We start from the raw sequence: 23,437 nt of genomic DNA, 5'->3' as shown, positions 1-23,437 counted from the left end.
GAAAAATAGTTTGCTATATTAGATTAAGGATTTTTGAGCAAGTAAACTCACCTTCACAGTTCAGTCCAGTGGCATCAAGAGAGAACCCTCTTTGGCATTCGCAGCTGAAACTTCCAGGCGTGTTTTGACAGATTCCCTTTGCTCCACAGAGTGAAGGCTGAGACCCACATTCATTGTTGTCTAGCAAAGCAAGAAGGTGGAGCGTCATGCTTCCCAATCATTACATGACTCAGATTTCACTATATGAAGTGAAAACTGAGGCATGAAAGTCTAAGTTGCAAGATGTGAAAACTTTAGGGAAATGTATGCCAGGATTCACTGTCTGGGTAGAGGCAAAAGTGGCAAGAGAAGACTATTTCAAGAGAGGTGAAATTAGAGTATTATCTTGGGTCAACTGAGGACATGGTTTTTGATAATGCAGACTGAAAGATTCTTAATATGGGTCTTCTAACATGAAGTAACCTACCATGTTCATTAGCATGTTCTGAATTGAGGTGAGCCTTTATTCATATTTAGTCTGAACACGTGGTTATGTTTAGAATGCAACATAAAGGTACTGTTTGTAATATGTCTACTATACATGTGTTGGACTTTAAATAAGCTTGAACCTCGTGTATTTTTTTCCCCTTTGGATACTGTTCTTATGAAAAAACACCTACATTATTAGCAACATTTCTAGACCAGTAATTATATCATATTGGTTCTAAATAGAAGTATTGAGCCTTTCAATATTCTACTGTTTTAAGTACAATTTTAATGCATCTACCCAGAATAAACAAAGCTTCCCACTTGTAGTTTCGTCTTACCAATGCAAGCGGTGTGGTGCTGTGTAAAGCCAGGTGGACATTTACAGGTAAAACCTCCCAGAGTGTTGACACAGAGGAACTGGCAGTTGTGTTGTTTGGTTTGACATTCATCAAGGTCTGAGTGAAAGAGAAACCAGTAAAAATCAGAGCAGGGTTACCTGGTTCTGCATCCTTTCTTATGAAGCTACACAATGTGTATATGTTCTATTCAGGAGTTTTGTTGAATTTTGCTGGAAGCTTTACAGACAGACTTCCACATGCATATGAAAGCAATTTCTTTTTCACAGACTTAAGCAGCATCGATATTATGGGCAACTCAGATAGGATGGCTAAGGTGATATGTATCACAAAGTTTTCTTAAAATAAGAAACTGAATGGATGAGCCACGGAAACCACCATGGCTCATCCATTCAGTTTCTTATTGTTTCCGTGAACTATTCTCAAAGTGAATATCCCAAGGTTATAGTTGTTGCATTTAGTGCACAGTTTAGTACATGCCTGGTCACTTACTCCTTAAATAAAAATAAAACAGAAGCTGGAAATTGATGAAAGTCTGAAAACAAGCATAGAGTCAGGCTCTCAGGATCCAAATGAAAACACTGTGCTAAATACCAGAGAAAGCAAAAATACAGCATCTGTAATCCTGGTGATAAACTGAATTTATATTTGGACTATACTAGTAGAAAACTTGAAATGTGATTTTGGTTAGATTAAAACTTAATATGAGATAATATATTTAAATGTACAAAGCAATGTAAGATATACATAACACTAATTCATTATTTTAAAGCTTAAACACACACTATTGCACTCCTAATAACATGAAAAATTAAATTGACTCATAATGGTTCACTAAATAGATCTAAGAGAACAGTACTGCTTGCTATAATTATTATTATTTTATCCTTGGAAATAAAATTTCATCTTCTTAAGAATAACCTGTATTTCAAAAATTTAATCAGTTAGGAATTTCCTCAATCCATTCATTTCACACAGGCAAGGTTTACAATAAAACTGAATGCATGAGTATAGCACTGGAGCGAATAGTAATTGTCTAATTTAGTTTGATAATTACTTTTAATACTACCTATGCCAAAAAAATTCACCCATGCATTTTCAATCTTCTGCAGTAAATGTGTAATAAAGATAATTGAGAGGAAATAAAATCCTAGATAAGCAGCAAAAGAAATCTTATTTTAGGTACTTGTTTCAATCTCTTCCCTCACCAATATTTTTGGCTTTAATTTCATTTAATTATCCATTTGCATGGTCTGCTCTAAGAAGCAAGCATATCTAATTAGGGCTTTAATTCTCCTTTCCTCCTAAAATGTGTCCTCTGGAAAAATTTTCTGTAACTCATAAAGTGGCCCCTAGGAAGACAGGCTTTCATGAAGGCAGTGCAGGTGAACCAGTCCCTGACCAGCTGAATTTGGATCTGAAAGGAGAGACAAAGGGTCAGAAATGCTGGGGACGCTCCCCTCACCTTTGCACGTCTTTGCATCCTCTTGCAGGACATAGCCCCGAGGACACGAGCACTGGTAACTCCCCTCGGTGTTCTTGCAGATGAAGTTGCATGGTTTCGGGGACTGGGAACATTCGTCAAGATCTAAGTGAAAGTGATGCCAAGAGTAAATTCCTAGTTCTAAGGAACAACTGGCCTCTTTCTTCCCTCTACATCCTTACTTCACCTATTTCCTTTCTCCTTCAACTTAAAATGGAAGAAGAGCTAAGGAGAAAAGATGCCCAGAACAGTTTTCTTGAAAATAACATCTTGGTTTACTCTGTAGATCGATCTAGGGTTCTTGGGTAAAGGTAGCATATGGACAACTGTCCAGTTTAAAAAAAAATCCACTGCCTTCTTTAGAATTATGTACTTGGGTTTACAGCTCAAGGATCATTCTCTTACAAGTAAGAGTTTCTTTCCTCTGACACATGGATATGAAGACGTTCTCTTCAGTTGTTAGCTGACATGCTGAGCACCGTGGGGACCTGAGGCTTGCCACTCCAGAGCCAGAGCCTCACCCAGGCGCACCCTGCTCTTGGGTCCCGGCAGCTGGATGGCATGTACACCACCAGAAGGCCCTCCTTCCCCTTGTCCTCCAACTTCCACTCCCTCTCTGCAAGATGGCTTGGGCTCTGGGTCACTGGATCACAGGTCACAGCATCTGTCAAAGTGGCCTTCTGTGCACAACTTTCTCCTTCGAGGTTTCAGAAACATTTCCCTCTTTTCTTGTGGCCCAGGGATGGCACCATGCCTCATGGATTCTACATGCTCTGTTCACATCTTTAACCAAAACAACTGTCCTGAAATCATCCTCCCTTGAATAGGCTACCTTTTTTCTGCTAGGACTGATGGACAGCAGACCATCCTCATTTCCTCATAAAACATACTGACTGATGCCCCCAGAATGCTGGAAGCTCATGATCGTGTGCTCTCTTGCCCAACCAAGTGGGTCGATGCTTACTTAGGATCAGTTTGGTTTCTATGAACCTTTTCATGTCAGGGGCATTTATTACAATAGATACTTTGATGGAATAACATGCAAGTGGATTAAATATGGAGGAGAAGAGGCTTTTCTCCTTCACTGAAAATTCTGTCAAATGCTTTGGAAAGACTCATTAGAAGCAAGCCTCCTACTCCCTGCCCTCGACTGGTGTAGCAACAGTGTGGGTGAGATGGTAAACAAATCAGATTAGAAAAAGAGACTGTAAAAATGTAGGTGGTTCTGTCCAGACACTGCTTTGCAACTGGTAATTTTCACATGAGGCTTAAGTCATAGGTTTTATGCAAAAAACCAGCAACGAGGAGCAAGCACAATGTGCGCTCTGGACGTATGCTAAAACACATGCTCACTATCAGAAGCTCTTTTCTTTCATCATCAAGAGCTAGACAAATAAAGGTGCACTTATAATTTTAAATTAAAATATAAAATGGTGAAATAATGGTTTTTAAAAAAAACTGTTTCTGCTTCCCTGACTGAACACTTTCTGATGAAGAGTTGTGTGTCACAAGGGCAGTGACTATGGCATCAGGAACTGCATTACTGAGAGCCACAGCATGACTGTAGGGAAGGTACACGCCAACTCTCTATGGGTACACCTACTGTGTTGCCAGCAGCGACTGGTAGGAAGCAGTAGTCACCTTCGCCCCAGACGGACAGACGCCTTGCCTTACCTACACACGAGGTGCCGCTGATGTCTGTCGTGTAGCCAACCTTGCAGAAGCAGCGGAATGAGCCCATGGTATTGATGCACTGACCACTGGTGCAGAGGTTTGGCATCACCTTACATTCATCAATATCTGTGGATGGGAAAAAAGAACCCAAATAAAAACAAATACACAAGTTAATATCTATATCTATATCTATATCTATATCTATATCTATATCTATATCTATATCTATATCTATGCAAGGAGAAAACTGCTCAGAGCCTAAGAGAAACAACAGAGCTGACGTGAAATAACTAGCAACCAACAGTCACCACAGCGCTCCGGTACCTTTTCATCACTCTGGTGAATGGCAACAGGGAAGGAAAGCAAGAATATTCTGCAGTGGTTGGAAGAGGCAAATAAATGGAGGCTCTGTTGAAAGCCCCGCTGCAGTCTACTCATTTTACAATCTAAGTATGAATTATTTTGGCGGGATGTAGAAAGCTACCTCTCTGAAGTCCAACTAATCTGGGATTTGTGGTGATTTCCCACGCCTGGACCTCACATCCACACTTGGATTAGACTTTCTGAAGAAAGGGTTTCATTAGCAGAGTAATCGGGCCCAGGGCCAATAGTCTGTACAGTAATGGAAGAAAATGGTATTTTTTTCAGGACACTAGTCTATCAAGTGGTTTAAAAAAAAAAAAAAGCCTGAAACAAAGAGAAATAATAGGTCAGAGGCTAGAGTTTCCTCCAAGTTAGTCTTTAGATTGATAGAAATTCCTTAAATGAGGAATGGACTCAGGGAGGAAAAAAAAAAAACCCCTGGAAACCGCTAACCAATTCTGAGACCTGCTGCTTTGTAAATATGTGGCAAACAGACTTAGTCCCTGTGTACACTCAAATGAGCAACACTTATTTAAATAAAGCAAGTATAGTTTGGGGGTTACAGGCATGGCCTTTGGGATCAGACAGGTATGTTTCACTCCTGAGTCCATCCCTTAGAAAGGGTGTGATCTCAGGAAAATGACTTACTGTCACCTAAACTTTGTGCTTCAGCTTCCTAAGAAATTCTACCTCTTAGATTCAGTATGAAGAGTACATCTTTTAAAGTCTCTTAATCATTAGCAAAAAGCACATACAAACACATATACTAACAAATATTTTAGCTATCATATCAATTTTTCACTTTTCCTTTAAATTAATCGGAATCAATCCACTGTACTGAAAATGTGCACAAATTTCCTCAGCTCCGTACCTCTTCCATCGGTGGTATATCCTGGGCCATGAGGACATATTTTTTTGTACTGGGCAGTTCCAGGAAGTGGGCAAAGCTCACACTGGTGACCCCAGCCTCGTCCCCCATCACAGCAGCATTCTGACTTGGTGACAAGATTGCGGCTGCTGGACGCCATCTGACACATTGTCTGCAATACCTCTGCAAAGCAGAGTCCCTGTCGATTGTCTGAAATAACAATGTAGTTAATAAGCATCAATGACACGGAACCGATACTTCATCTTCACCTTCAAATACAACAGGATAGTCAATGTTTTTCTTCCTGGCAAAAAGTTTTTCAAAGATAAGTGTTCTTGTATATGAATAACCACACTGTTTAAGACAGCTTCACGATTATAAAGTTGGAGAATGAGTCCACAGTGTGTTCTTTTACTACAGAAAATCTATTAAATTCAACAAAAAACGATACTGTGCTTAAGAAATAGATGGAGCACTGGGTGATATGCTATATGTTGGCAAACTGAACTCCAATAAAAAAATAGAAAAAAATTGTAGAAACAAACAAAAAAAGAAATAGATTTGTTTCTTTTTCTTCAACCCATCAGCAACTGATAGTAGTAAACTACCATTCCTGTAGAACATAAAATAAAAATCAAATTAAATTATTTCTTTTTAAATAAGCAAATGAGCATCAGAATTTGTTTCTGAAAAGCAAATCCTAGATGATGTTATAATTTTGGTACATATTCAATCCAATCTTGTCTTTTCTGCATATAAAGGAGTGTTCAAACATTTGGACTAAGCAGATTTTTTTTTTTTTTAGTATAAATAGAGGAATTTCTCTGATGTAAGTAGGCAAATAAATCTTTAATATGGTTTCATGAACTGTCCCAGTGAACCCTTAATAACATGAACAGAAAAGTACATTACACTATGTAGGTTATCTTTTTCTGTTGCTGGAAAGTCTGGTGGTTAGTAAGGATCTAGATTGGAGACACCAGTAAACACAATTTATTTTCCAGACTAACAGTTTCCTAGGATTTAATGCAATGACATCATTTGGAGAAAAAATCTGACCTCGCTGAAACATGCTATTTTATATCAAATCAAGCGATGAGTGCTCTTATTTCTCTGTTTGCCTTAAATTTTACTACTCCATACTTTTACACCTGCTCATAATGAACTGAAATGGTTTATTATGTATGCATTTTAGCATTAATATACAACATAATGGCTGAGATTTATATTTTCCATAAGAAAATATTTTGTAAAACATAAAATAAAAACTAACCTTCACTGCATTTTTGAAATGTGGCATGTGCTTTAATATTACTAATACAGCAAAGCTTACCTCACACAGCAAATATTTTCTTTTGGAATTAAATCATCCCCTTATGTAAGTTTTACTAAAGTCACACTTTCCACGGGGCTTAATTAATCTTAATTTTGGAAAGACTATTAAAGATGGCTATTTACATTACACATAGATGTGCATACAACTCACACGCGCAGAAATACATCATTTTAATAGATGTGTACCTTTAGGGAGAAGTGTATGGATTACTCAGGTTGGGGAATTTTTTTTTTTTTTTTTTTTTTAGCAGATAAGCACATGTATGTGGAGTTCTTCTGTGATGATGTCATAAAAGAGATGTCTTATTTACTAAGTAAAACACCCTGAGATGTCCCTTACCTAGGCATTCGGTGCCTGAGGAGCTTGACTGAAATCCCTCGTTACACTCACATCTGTAGCTCCCGATGGTGTTAACGCAGCGCCCGTTCTCACAAATTCCGGGCTTGGTCCTGCATTCATTTTCATCTTTGGGAAAACAAACAGGGTCTGATGAGCAGACTACAAAATTGCCATTTACACATTTTCCTCGAGTGGGTTGTATCTTATTTAAAACTTCCTCACCAAAATAGTAATCAGATGGAATAAAAACTAGTCATACTAGTCATGAGTATGGATTTCCTTTTAAACTCCATCCTGGGCAGCCCGGGTGGTGCAGTGGTTTAGCGCTGCCCTCAGCCCGGGGTGTGATCCTGGAGACCCAGGATTGGGTCCCACGTCAGGCTCCCTGCATGGAGCCTGCTTCTCCCTCTGCCTGTGTCTCTGCCTCTCTCTCTCTGTGTCTCTCATGAATAAATAAAATTAAAAAAAAATAAACTCCATCCTTCCAGGTGGGTTCTTTCTCAACTATGTTTCTTTTCTGCTCCTCAGCCCTCGTGGGGAAGGGGGGTGGTGGTGTATGAAATACTGGCCTCCACAGGACATAAAGTTGCCCTGAGACACCAGCGAAGTGGGAAAGAACTTGGGGGAAGAGTGTGCTGGTGAAGTGATAGGACAGAGGAGCTGGGAGCAGAGCAAGGGAAGGTGTTGGGGGCAGGTGGAGAGTAGGGTCAATGCTACACAGGCAGGGATGCAGGGCAAGCTTCCAGAGGAGCTCTGAGTAAAAATCACAGGAGCAGTGTGGTACGTGAGGGCCATGGATGGCAGAAGGAATTTAGGTAGTGCTGCCTTTTTGTTAGTGATGAATTAGGGCCAAACTGCTTTATTAAAATCCCATTTTGTTCTTACTGTGTTTTGATACTCTGTACATTTTGCTTATAGCTTTTTTTTTGAAGCTATGCTATTATGAACATAAGGGAGCTCATGATAATGAAATATTTTTGATAAACTGCTTTCATCTTTATATTTTTTAATCTTTTAAAAAAGTATTCATTCATTCATTCATTCATTCATGAGAAACACACAGAGAGAGGTGGAGACATAGGCAAAGGGAGAAGCAGGCTCCTCAGAGGGACCCCACTGTAGGACTGGATCCCAAGACCCAGGGATCACACCCTCAGCAGAAGGCAGATGCTCAACTGCTGAGCTACCCAGGTGTCCCTTAATTTTTAATCTTTAATCTGTTGATATTTTGCTTGTGTTTTTTTTTTTTTAATCAGTATTTACTCTCCAGTGTTTTGTTCCATCCCTTTATTGTTGATCTATCTCACATTTTGATTTGGTATCTTTCTTATGAAAAGCACCAAATTGGATTTAAAAGAAGTTTTAAAAAGTATGTCTACCTTTTAACCAGCAGTTTATTCCTATCTATACTGTCTGCTGTTATGTTTGGATGCTTACCTGCCATTTTATTTTGTTTTATATCTTCTGTGCTCTTGCCCTCTCCTCTCAATATTTCTTAGAGTAGCCTATATTTCTTTGCTCTCTTCTTGTCCCCATCTCATGTCTGGACATTTAAATCTTTTTTCTATGCTTTCAGTGGTAACCATGAAACAACTTCAACACATATTCGTAATGGATACTTCTGTACTGATGTCAGCAAGTTTCAAAAGTTTCTGGCATGATTTCTTTCTGCTCTATCTGGTGCCCACCTGCCATGCTGATGTGATCTAGAAATTTTGGTTTGTTAAATCTTTTTTTTTTTTATTGTGCCATCAGTATCTATCTAAACCAAATAATGAGGTTTCCTGGTTCCTTGGCTTACCATTGCTTCATGTATAGTATTCCATCTTCTTAGATTAATAAAAAAATATTGGAGTATCTAGTTTGGCAATCATTTCAGAGAGGCTATGTGGGTGACAAATTCTCTAAAATATATTTGTCAAGGTCTTTTTAAAATTTTCTTATTAGATTGAGTATAGAATTTTAGTTCAAAATTATTTTCCCTTAGAATGTTTAGAAAATATTGCTCCATTGTTTTCTGTCACCCACTGTTACTATTCATTTGCAGGAAATTTAGTTTTTCCCCTCTGGAAGCTTTAAGGGTTTTCACTTTGCTCTCAGTGTCCTAAAATTCACCATGATGTGTTTTGGTGAAATTTTCCTTCCTTTATAGGAAGAAAATGCTTATCATAGAAATTTTAAAGTATATACAAAAAGATTGAGCTAAATTATGGATTTAAAAAACCACACAGTGTCTGTTATTTCTATAATCTGCGGGTTCAAGGTCTGCTTTCTTGATCTAATGCTTTCCTTGGTTTTGCTCACCTTTATTTTGATTTGCATTTTCATTGTCTGAATTACTTCTTTTTAAAGAAGTCTTGTTGGACATAGTGAATGAGTCCCTCCATGTCCGATAATGGATAATTGAGCTTTTATACTTGAAAGATGGCTAGATAGGGCTCAAAATCTTAGATTGCTTTTGCTCTACTACCACTGTTGTGAGAATTAGTGTGAGAACTTAAAGAAAGTAGCTGGACTCTCTACTACCTCATAGATAGTTTCCTTCTCTGCCCAGTTGCCTAAAGCCAACAGAATTCTTTTCTGACAATTTTTTTCTTTTTTCTGTTGTTGAAATTTGTAACTTCACTAGGGTGTGTCTTCGTGTGATGTTGCACTGCCTATGGAATTTTCATTTTTAGCATCCCATGCTTTATCCTTTTGCTTTATCCTTTGAAAATTTCGTGATCACATTGGGACTACCAGTTAGTGACCATAGCATCGTCCCCTTCATGCACTGAACTCCCGTCTACTCTGTGTCCAATCCAGCACAGCATGACACGCTAGAGACAAACCCACAACCAAGGACAGGTCTCACTTTAACTCATGATTCAAATCTCAAATGGGAGCTAATACCCCTTTGACAATCTTACTATATTTCCTCATATATCCATGCTCCCATTTTCTAAAATGACTCCTGCACAGAGACAAGAACTCCTCCATCTCTCCACTACCAACCACCTGTGTGGCCTTCACCTTCCACCTCTGGTCTTTTTCAACAGCTAAAGATTCTCTGATTTTTCTCAAAGGCCAGTCTTTGTACTTGTACTTGGTATTTCCTTCTAAGAATTCACAATTCTCCTTTTTCAATGAGTTATTCTCTCAACACACACTTTCTCATAATTTCCATCTTAAAAAACAATCTCTTTTAATAATATACTTCTAACTAGTACCTTGTCTTTCCCTTTGGGAAAAATTTCTTCCTTCCTTCCTCTTCTCTCTTCTTTCTTTCTTTCCTTTCTTCTCCTCAGTGCTCTAACTCCCTTTTTGTTCTATTTTATTTCCAGCTTTATATGAAAGGATTCCTTTATTGAGTGAATTAACACACCCATTACCTCACATACCTACCCTTTTTCTGTGTTAGCATATTTAAGCTCTGTTCTCTTTGCAAATTTCTATTACACAGATCAACATTGTCAGCTATAGTCACCACATCACACATTAAATCCTTAGGCCTCATTTATCTTAGAACTGGAAGTCTGTTTCCTTTTACCAACCTGTCCCTATTTCCCCCACCCTCAGGCCCCTGGCAAACATTTTTCTACTCTATTTCCATGAGTTCAATTTGTTTATTATTTTAGATTCCACATGTAAGTGATACTGTGCAGTATCTTTCTCTGTCTGGCTTATTTAACTTTGCATAATGCCCTTTGGGCTTATCCCTATGTTACTACAAATGACAATTTTCCCTAAATCCTCTGTGTGTGTACATTTTCTTGATTTACTCATGCACTGATACACACTGAGGATGTTTCTACACCTTGGCTCTTGCCAATAATGCTACAGTGACATTGGAGTTCAGGTATATTTTTGAGATAATGCTTTTGTATCATTTGGAAATACACCCAGAAGTGGGACTGCTGGATCACATGGTAGTTCTATATTTAATTTCTTGAAGAATCTCTAAAATCCATACATAGAGGCCTTAGCAGTTTATGTTCCCACCAAAAGTCCATCAGGCCACAGTGCACAAGGATTTCCTTTTTTCCATAACCTTGTCAACACCTGTTATCTCTTGTCTTTTTTATGATTATCCTAACAGGTGTGAGGAGACACTTCATTGCAGTTTTGATTTTATTTTTTTTAAAGATTTTATTTATTTATGAGAGAGAGAGAGAGAGAGACAGACAGACAGACAGACAGGCAGAGACACAGGCAGAGAGAGAAGCAGGCTTCATGCAGGGAGCCTGATGCTGGACAAGATTCTGGGACTCCAGGATCATGCCCTGGGCTGAAGGCAGGCACTAAACCTCTGAGCCACCCAGGGATCCCCCTGCAGTTTTGATTTTAATCTACCTGATGACTGGTGATGAAAAGATCACCAAATCCAATGACTCTATGTCTTGCTCTATATCTCGGCAGTATTATACACAAGTGGCCACTCTCTAACTGCCTGAATAATTCATCCTTTTAATGGTCACAATCCAACACTGACCTGGGCAGTTCCTATTTTGCTGGCCACTTATTTTTAGTTCTCTAAATCTTTTCAATCACATTAGATTTTGGAGTGTTCAGAGCTCAGTCACTGCTACTTCCGTTTTACACTCTTCTGGTGTCCTCATCCAATCCTGTGACTTTTCAATGATGATCTGTTTGCCAGCAATGTATAGCCATGGCTCATGAACACATCTGTGTATCTACTGTTACCACTTGAAAGGCTGATACGTTTCTCACAGTTTAAGTTGGTCAAAACAATTTTTATTCTTCTGTGCCTCCCACCACACCTGTTTCTTCCAGTTTTTTCCTTATCAGTTCATGGTCGCATCACCCCTTTATTCAGTTAAACTCATGGGACTCAGTCTCTACCTGAGAAGTACTGAGGTAAACAGGCAAAGTGGCTGTGGCTGCTGTACATGGCATGGACTGTGGCACACCTCATAAAACTCTTAACATTTTAAATTCCTGAAGTCATCTTAAAGATCCAGCCCTACCTTCTCCCTCTAAAGATAAATTAACTGAGGTCCAAGTATGTTAAAAACAATGTGGCCAAGTCACAGGGCTGTCCAACTAGTGACAGGGCTCTAGAGATGATCCTCCTCTTCCTCTCCTCATTTATGAAATGATACAAAAATGGGAACACTAACTTATTCTTTTACTTTGCTAAACAAGCAGAATTGTTTCAAGGAGTTGTTCCCTATTTCTAAATTAAGTGTTTTAGATTTACAGGATACAGAATTATGATCACCAAGAAGGCATATATTCTAGGACAGGCACAAATGGCACTGCATTATCCCAAATGGTTATGCTGGCATGGCCTCTAAGGGAGAAGAAATCCAGCTGTAGCACCCTTGAAACAGCTAGAAAAATAGTTGGCTTGAAGTGAGGGTGATTTGGGAATAGTGCTGTAAACCTGTCTTGAGGCAGAAGTGTTAGATAAACAGCCATGCTCCTGGAGAGCCTTACCAACACAGCCCTCTCCGTCCGGACGTCGGGTCATCCCGGGGGGGCAGATGCACATGAAGGTGCCGATCAGATTCTTGCACATCATTCCTCTGGATTCACAGTCATGGAGCCCTTCAGCACATTCATCCAGATCTAGAAAATATTTTTAATAGGAAAAAAAGAATTCTCAGCAGCAGGTTACTGTCTCGGATTTGAAGTCTTAGTTTTGATTTTCTGGCTCTTAAGAATTTTCCTGTGTGATGGATAAAGGAGGAGCCCAAGATTTTCCAACTCCTGGCTATACTGTAAATTTATACAAGTTTCAGCATTGGGCCTAATGAAAACAGGTTCAGGAAAGGACAGTCTTTGCTTTAATAAGAGCCCAGAAGTGTGACAATGGTAGGTTCTTCAACTTGTCTTATCTTTGATTTGCTTGGGCAGACCATCCAGTGTCTTGTCACCTAAGGTATGGAAATCTACCAGCACAGGGTTGTCTGATATACCTCTGCGAACTCTAGAAGAAGAAAGCAGAGAACTATAAAATCACTAAAAATGTATTTCCAGTGTGGCAAATAAAGGTTTAACTACTCTCTCTACTGTCTGTCTCTCTCTCTGCACCCTCCCTGTCCCTTTCTTGTCCATGGCCTTACCTTTGCACATCTTCTGGTCTTCCCTGAGGGCATAGCCAATTGGGCACGTGCATTCATAGGACCCGAAGGTATTCATGCAGCGGAAAGCGCACAGCAGTGGGTTCTGGGCACACTCATTGATATCTGATCAAGGAAACAGGCAGGCATATACTGAGCCTAGAGTTTTAGTTGTCTGTTTATGTAAACACCGATGTGTTCACTCAGCTGACATAGAGAAAGCCGCTACTGCTACGGAGAGGTAGCAGGCAGTAGGTATCCTAACTCATCCTCCAACAAATAGCAACTATAAACTCTAAAAATAAAATACAAAATCAACTCCCTAAATAGTTTCCAGCAGTGAGTTGAAACTCAGCAAACCACCAGCAGGAAAGAAGTTACTAGTGTTTTTGTTTATTTTTGTTTTTCTGAAATTACCTAGTGGATGGCCATAGTCCTGGCGGCAGCAGCACCTGGCAGCTACATCTTCACTAAAAACTTCCTGAGCTTCTCTCCAGAGCAATCAGGGAAGGGAGCTAGGGCCTACCAAGGCTACTCAAGAGTGAGGGGGAAGCCCAGACAGGAGAGGGCTAGAGATAGAGACATTTCTTCTTCTTCTTCTTCTTCTTTTTTTTCATATAAAAGCTCAAGTTGCTGACTTAACCATGCATGTGTAGGACAAAATCAAAGAAGCTAGCCACACTGGGGCTTACAGAACAAAATGAAATCTGAGGCACTGGCTTCCACAGGCCTGACTCTGCTTTTATGTTCATCCTGGTTAACTACGTACTAAGACAAAAGCATCTACATTCTTCGAAGTAACATAACTGATTCCAGAAGATATCACTCGTAACATCCATGGTATAATCCAAAACTAACCAACATGCCAAGAAGCAAAAAAAATGTGACACCAACTTCAAGTGAAAAATGCCACCACAGATGCCAACTCTGAACTGACCAAAATGCCGAACTCAGACAAAGGCTTTAAGGCAGTGACTGGGACTATGCTCACCAGGGTAAAGGAAAAGATATTTGTGATGAACATAACCATCAGTAGATTGTCAAAGCATTAGGAGTAAAAGCTGAGACATTAAAAAAACCCACCTTTTTCTACAACAAGAAAAAAATGATATTTAAGAAAAATATCACTTGCCTTCACAATTCATCATGGGCCCTGGCTCAAAGCCTTCATTGCAATTGCATTCAAAACTCCCAATAACATTGGTGCATGTACCATTCCCACATGGATTGCCAATCGAACATTCGTCAGTATCTGAGAAAAGAATAAAACAGTGCACCCAAATTTGCAGTTTTAGTTTAATACAAACATGCCCATGAATATCCACCTAGTCCTCAGAACTTTCCAGGATCCCTGGGCATACCTGACTCTGCACCCTCCCTGGCCTTGGCTGGCTGGCTGAACTTTATTCAGTGCAGAGTAGCCCAAAGGATCAAGTGTACCCTGCTCTGAGTCCCCAGACAGCCATGTTTTCCCTAAAAATTACAAACCCATAGAGAGATGTGGTCTTCTGCTACAAGAACAAGTGTGGAAAGTCAAAGTAAAATGGACCTATTTCCCCTTACTGGTTTTGGCAACAAAGCTCTAGGCAAATCAAAGTTTAAATATTTGGTTGAAGGCAGAGGTTGGGCAACTCTCTCCATATTCACATAAACCAGATCTACTGGAAAATATAAGACTGGAGAAGAAAAAGCAGTTATTAGCCACTTATAATACTGGCTCTGTAAAACCTACCACTATCCAGGGTGCCTTTGGAGAACTTTTGTTGAAAAGAGAACTGGAACAGAACCTTCAAAGTGTGTAATGTGGAGTCAGCACTCACCCACACAGCGTACTCCAGTGTAATCCAGGTTGTAACCCATTGGACATTCACAGCGAAAAGACCCGTCTGTATTGATACACTGACCATTTGAACAAATGCCTGGGCTCTCAAGGCATTCATTGACGTCTAAAATATAGAATCATCCATTACCTTCCTCAATATAAAAAGGTCAAAACTGTGTATATCTATTCAAGGGAGACTTAAAAATTATAAAACATGTAAACATTTCTTGTATCAGATAAATACATATTGTATTTCATATACAATGTAGTCTCATGATAAATATAATACATATGGTACATAATATTGTACATATACAGGGAAAACATACTGTATGATATATAGTAAAATATGATTTATAGAATAAATGTGCAATGATCTGTTTATATAAAAAAAGATTATAAGAATAAAATACATCAAACCACACCTTCACGAGTATCATGAAGACTCGGAACAGTTCCATGGCCGTAAGGACACAAGTCCTGGAATGCAACTATAGAGAATACAAATTCCCCATTAGTGCAGAGTCTCAGCTGTCAGAGAACTTCAGAACTGATTAATGGTATACATGAAATTTAGCCTTATTTTTCATCTACAAAGCTGCTTTTAACAGGAGTCTTAATTTATTTTTATGATTTACTTCAAAAGCAGCCCTGAGCCCATTTAGAGAAGGTTACTCAAGCTTGTACAGCACCTTCCAGGGTGCCGCCTACCAATGGCTTCAGGTTCTATCTGTTTGCTCACTTCCCGAGGAACAGCCAGAGCCATCTCTGCCCAGGACAAACAGGAGCTACCTGGGACCTGGAGACCAGGCCAGCTCTGAGCCACCTGACCCCTTGGCTGTTCTAACCCAGGGCCCATGAGCCTCCTGGTCTCCTCCTGCAAAGGGCCCTTGGCTGACTCAGGTCCTTGTGATTTTATGTAAGATTCTCAGGGTGGCAGCCCGAGATTTGATCCCCACATGGGACTCTGGTGGCAGCTGGGAACAGAATTTTCATCCCCTCCTGCCCTGTACCTCTCAAAAGCCAGTAATACTAACCTCAGGGGACAGAACTGAAGTAACAACAACACTACCTGCACTCACACGTGCTGAGTACACAGGTGGGGTGGAGTCCCTCAGACTCCATTGCTCACTGAACTTTCCAGTTTATATGTGAGGGAAGAATTTCACCTTCAAAATATTCCTAAAGTATACAGCCAGGGTGACTGACAATCAGTCCCTAAGCTACACAAAGTGGTATTTTATGGGGTTGCTCTTACCTTCATCATCTTTGGGGCACAGCTCACAGGGGTCCCCCCAGCCCTCTCCTGGCATTTTACTGCAGCAGCACTTGGCCTTGGTGGTATTGAAAGCTTTAGGGACAGAACACTTGCCATTTTCAAAGTTTGTGAAGCAGAAACTCTGGCGGGTATCTAGTTAAGAAAGCAAGCATCACAGGCCTCCTTACTGGTCATTTAAAAAGATAGACTACTTCATTTAAAAGAAATGTTTTATTTATTTATTCATGAGAGACACACAGACACAGAGGGAGAAGTAGGCTCCATGCAGGGAGCCCGATATGAGACTTGATCCCAGGACCCCAGGACATGACCTGTTCTAAAGGCAGACACTCAACCACTGAGACACTCAGGTGCCCCTCCACTGCTGATTTCACATGCCAACTTAAACTGACCTGTCTACAAAATTTTATGTAATTATTTAAAATGTTTAAAATCTTTTTATAATATTCCTAAGAAACCTGAGAAATTATGTTCACTATTAAGATTATTTCTGTATCTCTTCTTCTATTGCCATGTTATAGTCCAACAAAAACATTTATGTAATTTTCAGTGAGTCTATTCACATTAACAGCAACTCATATACCAGTGTACAAAAAAATCTATACCAACTAAAAATGGAACAGTGAAGCAATAATAAGAAGCAAATAAATACAAATAGTCATTTTTTTAGTGTGACATTAAGAAAACGTGGAAACAAAGCCAATAATTCCAAGTACTGTAAAAGTGTCCAGCACATACAGTTTTGAGACCTGTATTTTTAACATAATGTATTTGCCATATTCATGTACTTTGTAGTAACAAACACTAGCAGGATAGTATTCACTGTCCAGCTGTCAAGTTCCTAAGGGCAAATTATGACAGAGAAGTCACTGCAATGCTTACCAAAGCATCTCCGGCCATTATCAGACAGTACAAATCCAGGGGGACAGATGCACTGGAAGCCCCCAGGAGTATTGGTGCAAGAACCAAAGAGACAGATGTTGGGATCTTCATCACATTCATTTATATCTGGACAAGAGCAGGAGAATGTATTAATTTAAGCAAATCAATTCACTGTTCAGTCTTTGAAAATAAACGTGTCCATACTACAACAATCTGCTATCCATTGATCACTTAATATGAAACAAGGGAGCATATATTGTGTATATGTAACTTAACCTTTAAAAGTAAACTATTATTGCTTCAAAGGTCAAAGATTCCATCCAGTTTCAATCAACCATGCAGCCCAGACACCCAAGGAGAACTCCAGCTCTCTGCAGCTGATCCCTAGGGTGGCGTGTATGTCCACCTGTCTGTCACATGTGATCAGTTCAATATCCTACAGGTGTCAGAGCCTCAGCTGGGCTCCTCATCTGATGTTAGCCTAGGATCCCTGAGTCAACTTCATTCCTCCCCGACTCCAAATGCAGGCAGCCTGTGACCTGTCACTTCCACCTCCTCTGTGGATTACCATAAACCTCGTAGGGTACTGCTGCTTCCTTCTCACATCCTTGCGTGCTGCCAGCAGGCGGTCTTTCTAAAACACACATGCACTTGAAAACTTGTGCCTATGGAACCAGGGAGACTCAGACATGGGTTGAGAATTTCATCATCCCCACCTCAACCCAGAAAGGCTCCTTGAGATAAGTAAGGATTCCTTACCAGCGATATTTGCCCCCCCCCCCTTTTTTTCGTTGGAAGTGCTTATTCAGTGAGTTATTTTACCTAAGTGAGTCAACGTTACACAGTTCCAGCCACATTACAGTGTAAGCTCTGTGAAGACATGACCCATCTGTTCAGGTCACTGCTGCACAGCCCAGTCTAGTACGGTGTCAGGCACATCCTACATTCTCCATTTATATTTGCAGAATTTTAGTGAGTGAGTCACACCATGCCGTTTCTTAAAAACCAACCAACCAACCTGTAGTGGTCCACACTACCTGCAGGTCTGAGTTCAATCTCCGAAGCCAGGTCACTCAGTGCCTCTAACCATACTCCAGTTGCCTCTGTGTCCCAGTGGCCTCCTCTGTTCTTTCTTTTCTCTGATTAATAAATTCCTGTCTAACATTTAGGAGCCACCCCAAATGTCACCAGTCCTTTGTGGTGAGCTTCCCTGACTTGTTATCTATCACCATCATCACAGCCCCACCCTGTGCTCCCACAGCCCAGATGCGCCTCAGGCTTGGCATTGGTCACAGTGTGTTGCAAGGCTATCTTTACAAGATAGGTTTACTTACAAAATACATCTTTTCTTTTATGTAGGAGGTTACACAGAGGCAAGAACTGTATCTTTTTGTATTCCTAGCACCTAAAAGGTACCAGTCATTTGCTGTAACCTACAGTGAAAGGTGTAATTAATTTGTGTGTGTACATACATGTGTGATATATGTCTGTTTGCAGGTTTGTGTAAATGTGTGTACAGTTGTGTTAGGAATCTTTTCAACTGGGTAAAGTTGGTAGAAAAGATTCTAGTCTGAAGGAAATAGTCTTACAGTGAAGTCAAGTGAAAATATATTTTTTTTCCTCCGGAGATGCGAAATAGGAGTGTGGCTCATGATGGGGATGGGGAAGGGAAAAAAATCTTATGCAGTTTAATAAAATGTTGCTGAATCACAGATTTTTTTTTCACTAAGAGAAAAGGTAGCTGAGCCTTTCTGATACAGAAAAGTATAACTTTTTCTTTTCCCTTCTCCTGGCTGACAAACTAGTACTTTCATTGTTCCATAAAGGGATGGCCTATAGGGATAGAGAAGAACTGAGATTAACTACCAAAGAAAGAAAATGAAAGAAAGAACCTTTTACTTTTCAAGAAAGTTGTTAGTAAGATGTATCTAGTATGTATCATTTTTTAAGTATTAAAAACATTGGGCAGTTTTATAGGGCACTATACAGATCAAGAAAGGGAAAAGATATATAAAGACCAAGCTGGAATGACTTGGGGTATCTGTTATATGAAATCACATGGTCTGAAAATAATTAACTTTGATGAAGTAAACTGTCTCCTTCAGTTCTGTCTATCTGAGTCCCTGGAAAGTGAACAGTAGAGCTACAGAGATTTTTTTTTTTTAATTGGATAACTCGAAGGCAAAAAAAACCCCTCAGCAATCATTTCATGTTAGAAGAACCACACCAAGATAGTGCTTCTGAATTTCAGCAAGACTGTAAAAAATAATTTGTATAAAAGTGAAATTAAGTAACTGTAAAAAGGTCGGCCTTCATCGTGTTCACCAGGCAATTCTGGGATCCACTTTTGATGTGGTTACCGCATTCTTGTATGCTGGAGGAGTTTCAGCAGAAAAACATCTGTTATGACAAATGGATTAATATTTTCTGTTTTGACATGAGGCCTTCCCAAGGAAAAAAATGTCTCAACAGTATGGTCAAGATTTTCTGCTCCACATTTCTGGGACTCTAGACACCTTTAATAGCTGTTTTAAAATTGGTTGCCAAAGATTACAATTTTTGTACTCTCCTGAAATTCAGTAGAAAATCTCTGTTGACATTTGGAAAAAAGATTAGAGTGCACTGAAAATTCTTTGACTAGGATAACATTTCTGTTAATGAAAACCCCCCACACATCCATAAATTCTTTGTTCCCACCACTCCACCTTCAAATCGATTCTGATGGTTCAGTAAAGCAGATGTAGGCAGCTGTATGTTTACTTCCTTGGGTCAGCATGCCTGCAGGGGTTGGATTTAGTATACTTCTATTGGGTCTGGACCATGGCTTAGACCCAACAGCTTGTGGAACTTATAACAACTGTTACCCTTACCGATGCAGTTCTCGCTTTTCACTTCATACCCTGGGGGACAGATGCATCTGAAGGATCCCTCTAAGTTCTGACAGGTACCAGGAGAACAAGAACCAGGAAGAGCGACACACTCATTGGTATCTTTCAAGAGAAACGAGAGAAAAAATGATTTAACTATGAGGTAATTGTTGCCAAATGGCATTAATATGAATTCAACTTTGTCTCTCTGTCAGGTCATGATGGACAAATACGCCCTGAGATACTCTTTTGACATCTTGGGTACTAGTCATGTGGCAAGAGGCTGATTGTCCTGATTTGTTTCCTTTGTCTCCTTTTACGGTGACATGGATAGCCCCAAGCTCTCACCCAATAAAAACATTTCGGACAAGTCATTTCCAATTTTTGGCATATTCCTTATCCCCATATTTCCCATGGCATCTTATTTTGGTCAAGTACTCAGATCATCAAATGAAATGAGAAAGAGCTTCCAAGTGTGTGTGTGGGGTGGTGGGGAGTCACATCATTGCTTAACAAAACAACACAAAGACTGTTCACTATGTAGATACTTACCTATACAGTTCTTGCCATCTGGAGTAAGTTCATAACCTTCATTACATAAACACTTGAAGGAGCCAATTTCATTGAAACACCGTCCATTTCTGCACACCTGACCAAAAAAGGAGCTGCACTCATCTATATCTGTAAGCAAATGGGAATGAGCTTTTCAGAGACAGCTCTTACACAATGTATTGTGTTATACATTGCGTTGCAAAAACATATTCATTGGCACGCATTCACAAACATGCTTCATTACAATTCCTCATCGACACACAGAATATACAGCTCCTGGTGTAAGGACTGCGTGACTAATAAGGTCACAGAGATCCCTACTATATTTCAACCACAAGTTTTCATATTAATATAACTCAAATTTATAGCCAGATAAAAACTGAAGGTTTATGGTGAAGCTTTCCATTCTTCTTGAATGAAAAATATTTCTTTTCTTGGAGACCAGAAAGTATAGACTTAACCTGATGGCCTAGTTTGCAGATGACTTTACTTGGAGAGAAGCTGACTATATTCAAAGGATAAATAATGGAGCATATTAAATGCTGAAAAAAATAAATTATGTTAAAAATATTCTAGAACTCCTAACATATATTTTGCTGACAAAATATAGAATTTGAAAGAAAAAAATCTTAGGTTTTAGTGAAACTTAGGGCTGACTGTATTGGACTAATTATTAATTACTGTAGGTTTTTAAAAAAGATTTCATTTATTTATTCATGAGAGACACAGAGAAAGAGGCAGAGACATAGGCAGAGGGAGAAGCAGACTTCCTGTGGGGAGCTTGATGCAGGACTCAATCCCAGGACCCGGGGATCACAGACTGAGTGGAAGGCAGATGCTCAACCACTGAGCAACCCAGGTGCCCCAATTACTATAGGTTTTTGAAGGCTGTGTTTTGATAAATGCCTTATCAGTGTCTTTAATTCTCCCTGGTTGTATAAAGAGTCTGAGAAATTAGACAAGAGGGTGGTAGTCGAAAAAAAATGTCCAGTTAGCTCTAAATTTTTTCACAGTGGCAGTACCTGGGGGAAAAATAACCACCACCACCACAACGGGGGCACCAGGGGGGCTCAGTTGTTTCAGCATCTGACTCCTAACTTCTGTTCAGGTCATCATCTCAGGGTCCTGGGATTGAACCCCTCATCATGTGGTTCCCTGCTCATTATGGAATCTGCTTGAAATGCCCCTCCCCTAATTCGTGTGTGTGCTCTCTCAAATAAATAAGTAAGCAAATAAATATAAAACAAAACAAAACAAAATGAGAGGAGCGTGTGCTGGTGTAAATCAGGAGGTCAGAGGTGGGTCTGTGCTGTGTGGATCCCATAATGGTAGAAAGCCAGAGTCACTGTCACATTCCTCATAGGACCCCGTGTATGGCCAACAAGACATGTGGTCAGCATCTATTTGTCCCTTCTCTTGCCATGTCCTCCACAGACTTATGGAACCTCCCCTACTCACTATTAATTCTGTTTTAATCATTGTTGTTTAGGAGCAAACTATAAAATTCTGTACCATGCATAGGAGATATTTTCCCCTGAAAACTTATAGTTGTTCAGAATGGAAGTCAAACAGGTATCTGAGGGCCAACTTGGAGACCTAGCCCCCCAATCCACCATTTCTGTGCGAAAATACATCCTGGTTTCAAAGGCTGATAGAAAATGAAGTTTCAAAATGCAACATGTTTTTAAGTTGGAGACTCTGTCAGTCAAGAATGCATTATTTGGAATACCTGGAATAGCACTGAAACAATGACAGGTCTATCTTTGATTCCATTTAAGGAATAAAAACCAACCCAACTCGTAGAGCAATCCCAGTAGATTTACTATCATCTGCATGGACTTTTCCCCTCATCCACCGGTTGATTGACAGAAGTACTCAACACAGCAGACGGTCGTGTGATTATTTAAGCCAGTACTATGGCTGTAGTTAGCTAGAAATTAGTTACTGTTATTACATACCTTTCAGCACATATTTACAATTTTAATGATAAAAACATTTGATTTACTCTTTGGTTTTATTCCTTATTTCAGTTTAATGTGTGGACACAAAATAGTATCAACAAAGGACTGAGTACTTACCCAGGCAATCATTATTATGAGTGAGTTCAAACCCTGGGTAGCAGAGACAGTTATAGGATCCAACTGTGTTTTTACAGGTTCCATTTCCACATGGATGCCGCTCACACTCATCAACATCTACAAAGAAACATTGGCTCCAACGAATTCAATTTTTAACTTGAAAAACACAGCCTGTTAAACATTTACATTTTTTAAAAAAATCTACTGACTCACTTGGGATTTTCCTCATTTAATGCAGAGGACCTCATATTTATTTCAGGAAAATGAGTATGAGATTTAAAAAAAACTCTAAAGCTATAAGATAAAGTGCTGCTGAGTGACTTACAGGCTCATATAATACTCAGAACTGAGCTAAACAAGTATTACCTTAAGTGCAGATGTCTTAAGGAATGGGTTTGAACTTGTAAGGAAATCCATCTTTTGAAACACTAAACAATTTGTTCTATTAAAGCATTATCAACACCATTCCCTCAGAAATTTACATACCTTAATTTGATCAGTACAGCAAAGGAAATATTTGTTTCCTAAATTTTATGGACTAATAGAATCTAAATTGAAGAAGTCTACTAGAACTCAGTATTATTACCCTTCAAAAAATGGAATTAAAAAATGTTTAGAAGGGTCATCCTAATATAAGAGAACAGATTCCTTAGACAATGAATTCTAGCTGTTGAAACTCTACTTCTATGCAAAAAAGGAGGAAAGCTGTGTTTAAGAGAGATATTATCAAGGAGTCTCACTCACTTTTATCACGAATGAATTCTTAGGATCGAGGGCATGTTTTCTCCATATGAATTTCAGAATCAAATCTCTCTCTCTCTCTCTTAAGCAAATCATGATGTTCTTTCTCACACAGAGTACAGCCAGGAGAAGTATGTATGAGCAAGCATTCTCAGAAGGTTCATGTATATAGGGCTAGATCATTTGTCCTTCACACAAGCATCCCCTAGAGAGTTTTTCCCACCACCACAGCTGAAGTCCATGGGGGAACTCTTAGGAGACAGT

The 23,437-nt window shown here is 39.5% G+C and overlaps 1 protein-coding gene across 1 annotated transcript in view; it reads right to left on the bottom strand.

The window, feature by feature from the left end:
- The window catches only part of FBN2 (fibrillin 2), a 238,935-nt gene that overhangs the window by 12,553 nt on the left and 202,945 nt on the right, over positions 1-23,437 (bottom strand). Inside the window, exons 46-61 of the mRNA XM_072728645.1 lie at positions 22,433-22,549; positions 20,355-20,483; positions 19,806-19,925; positions 16,936-17,061; positions 16,033-16,185; positions 15,200-15,265; positions 14,773-14,898; positions 14,085-14,204; positions 12,956-13,078; positions 12,327-12,458; positions 6,888-7,013; positions 5,216-5,422; positions 3,982-4,107; positions 2,290-2,412; positions 807-923; positions 52-180 (exon numbers count right to left, since the gene is read on the bottom strand). Of these exons, the coding sequence (XP_072584746.1) occupies positions 52-180; positions 807-923; positions 2,290-2,412; positions 3,982-4,107; positions 5,216-5,422; positions 6,888-7,013; positions 12,327-12,458; positions 12,956-13,078; positions 14,085-14,204; positions 14,773-14,898; positions 15,200-15,265; positions 16,033-16,185; positions 16,936-17,061; positions 19,806-19,925; positions 20,355-20,483; positions 22,433-22,549 (2,040 nt within the window). The remainder of the gene's footprint in view (positions 1-51; positions 181-806; positions 924-2,289; positions 2,413-3,981; positions 4,108-5,215; positions 5,423-6,887; positions 7,014-12,326; positions 12,459-12,955; positions 13,079-14,084; positions 14,205-14,772; positions 14,899-15,199; positions 15,266-16,032; positions 16,186-16,935; positions 17,062-19,805; positions 19,926-20,354; positions 20,484-22,432; positions 22,550-23,437) is intronic.

This window comes from Vulpes vulpes, chromosome 12 (genome assembly GCF_048418805.1).
Source record: "Vulpes vulpes isolate BD-2025 chromosome 12, VulVul3, whole genome shotgun sequence".
NCBI lineage: Eukaryota > Metazoa > Chordata > Mammalia > Carnivora > Canidae > Vulpes > Vulpes vulpes.
Note: the sequence above shows the minus strand (reverse complement) of the source record. Positions and strands in the feature narration are given on the sequence as shown.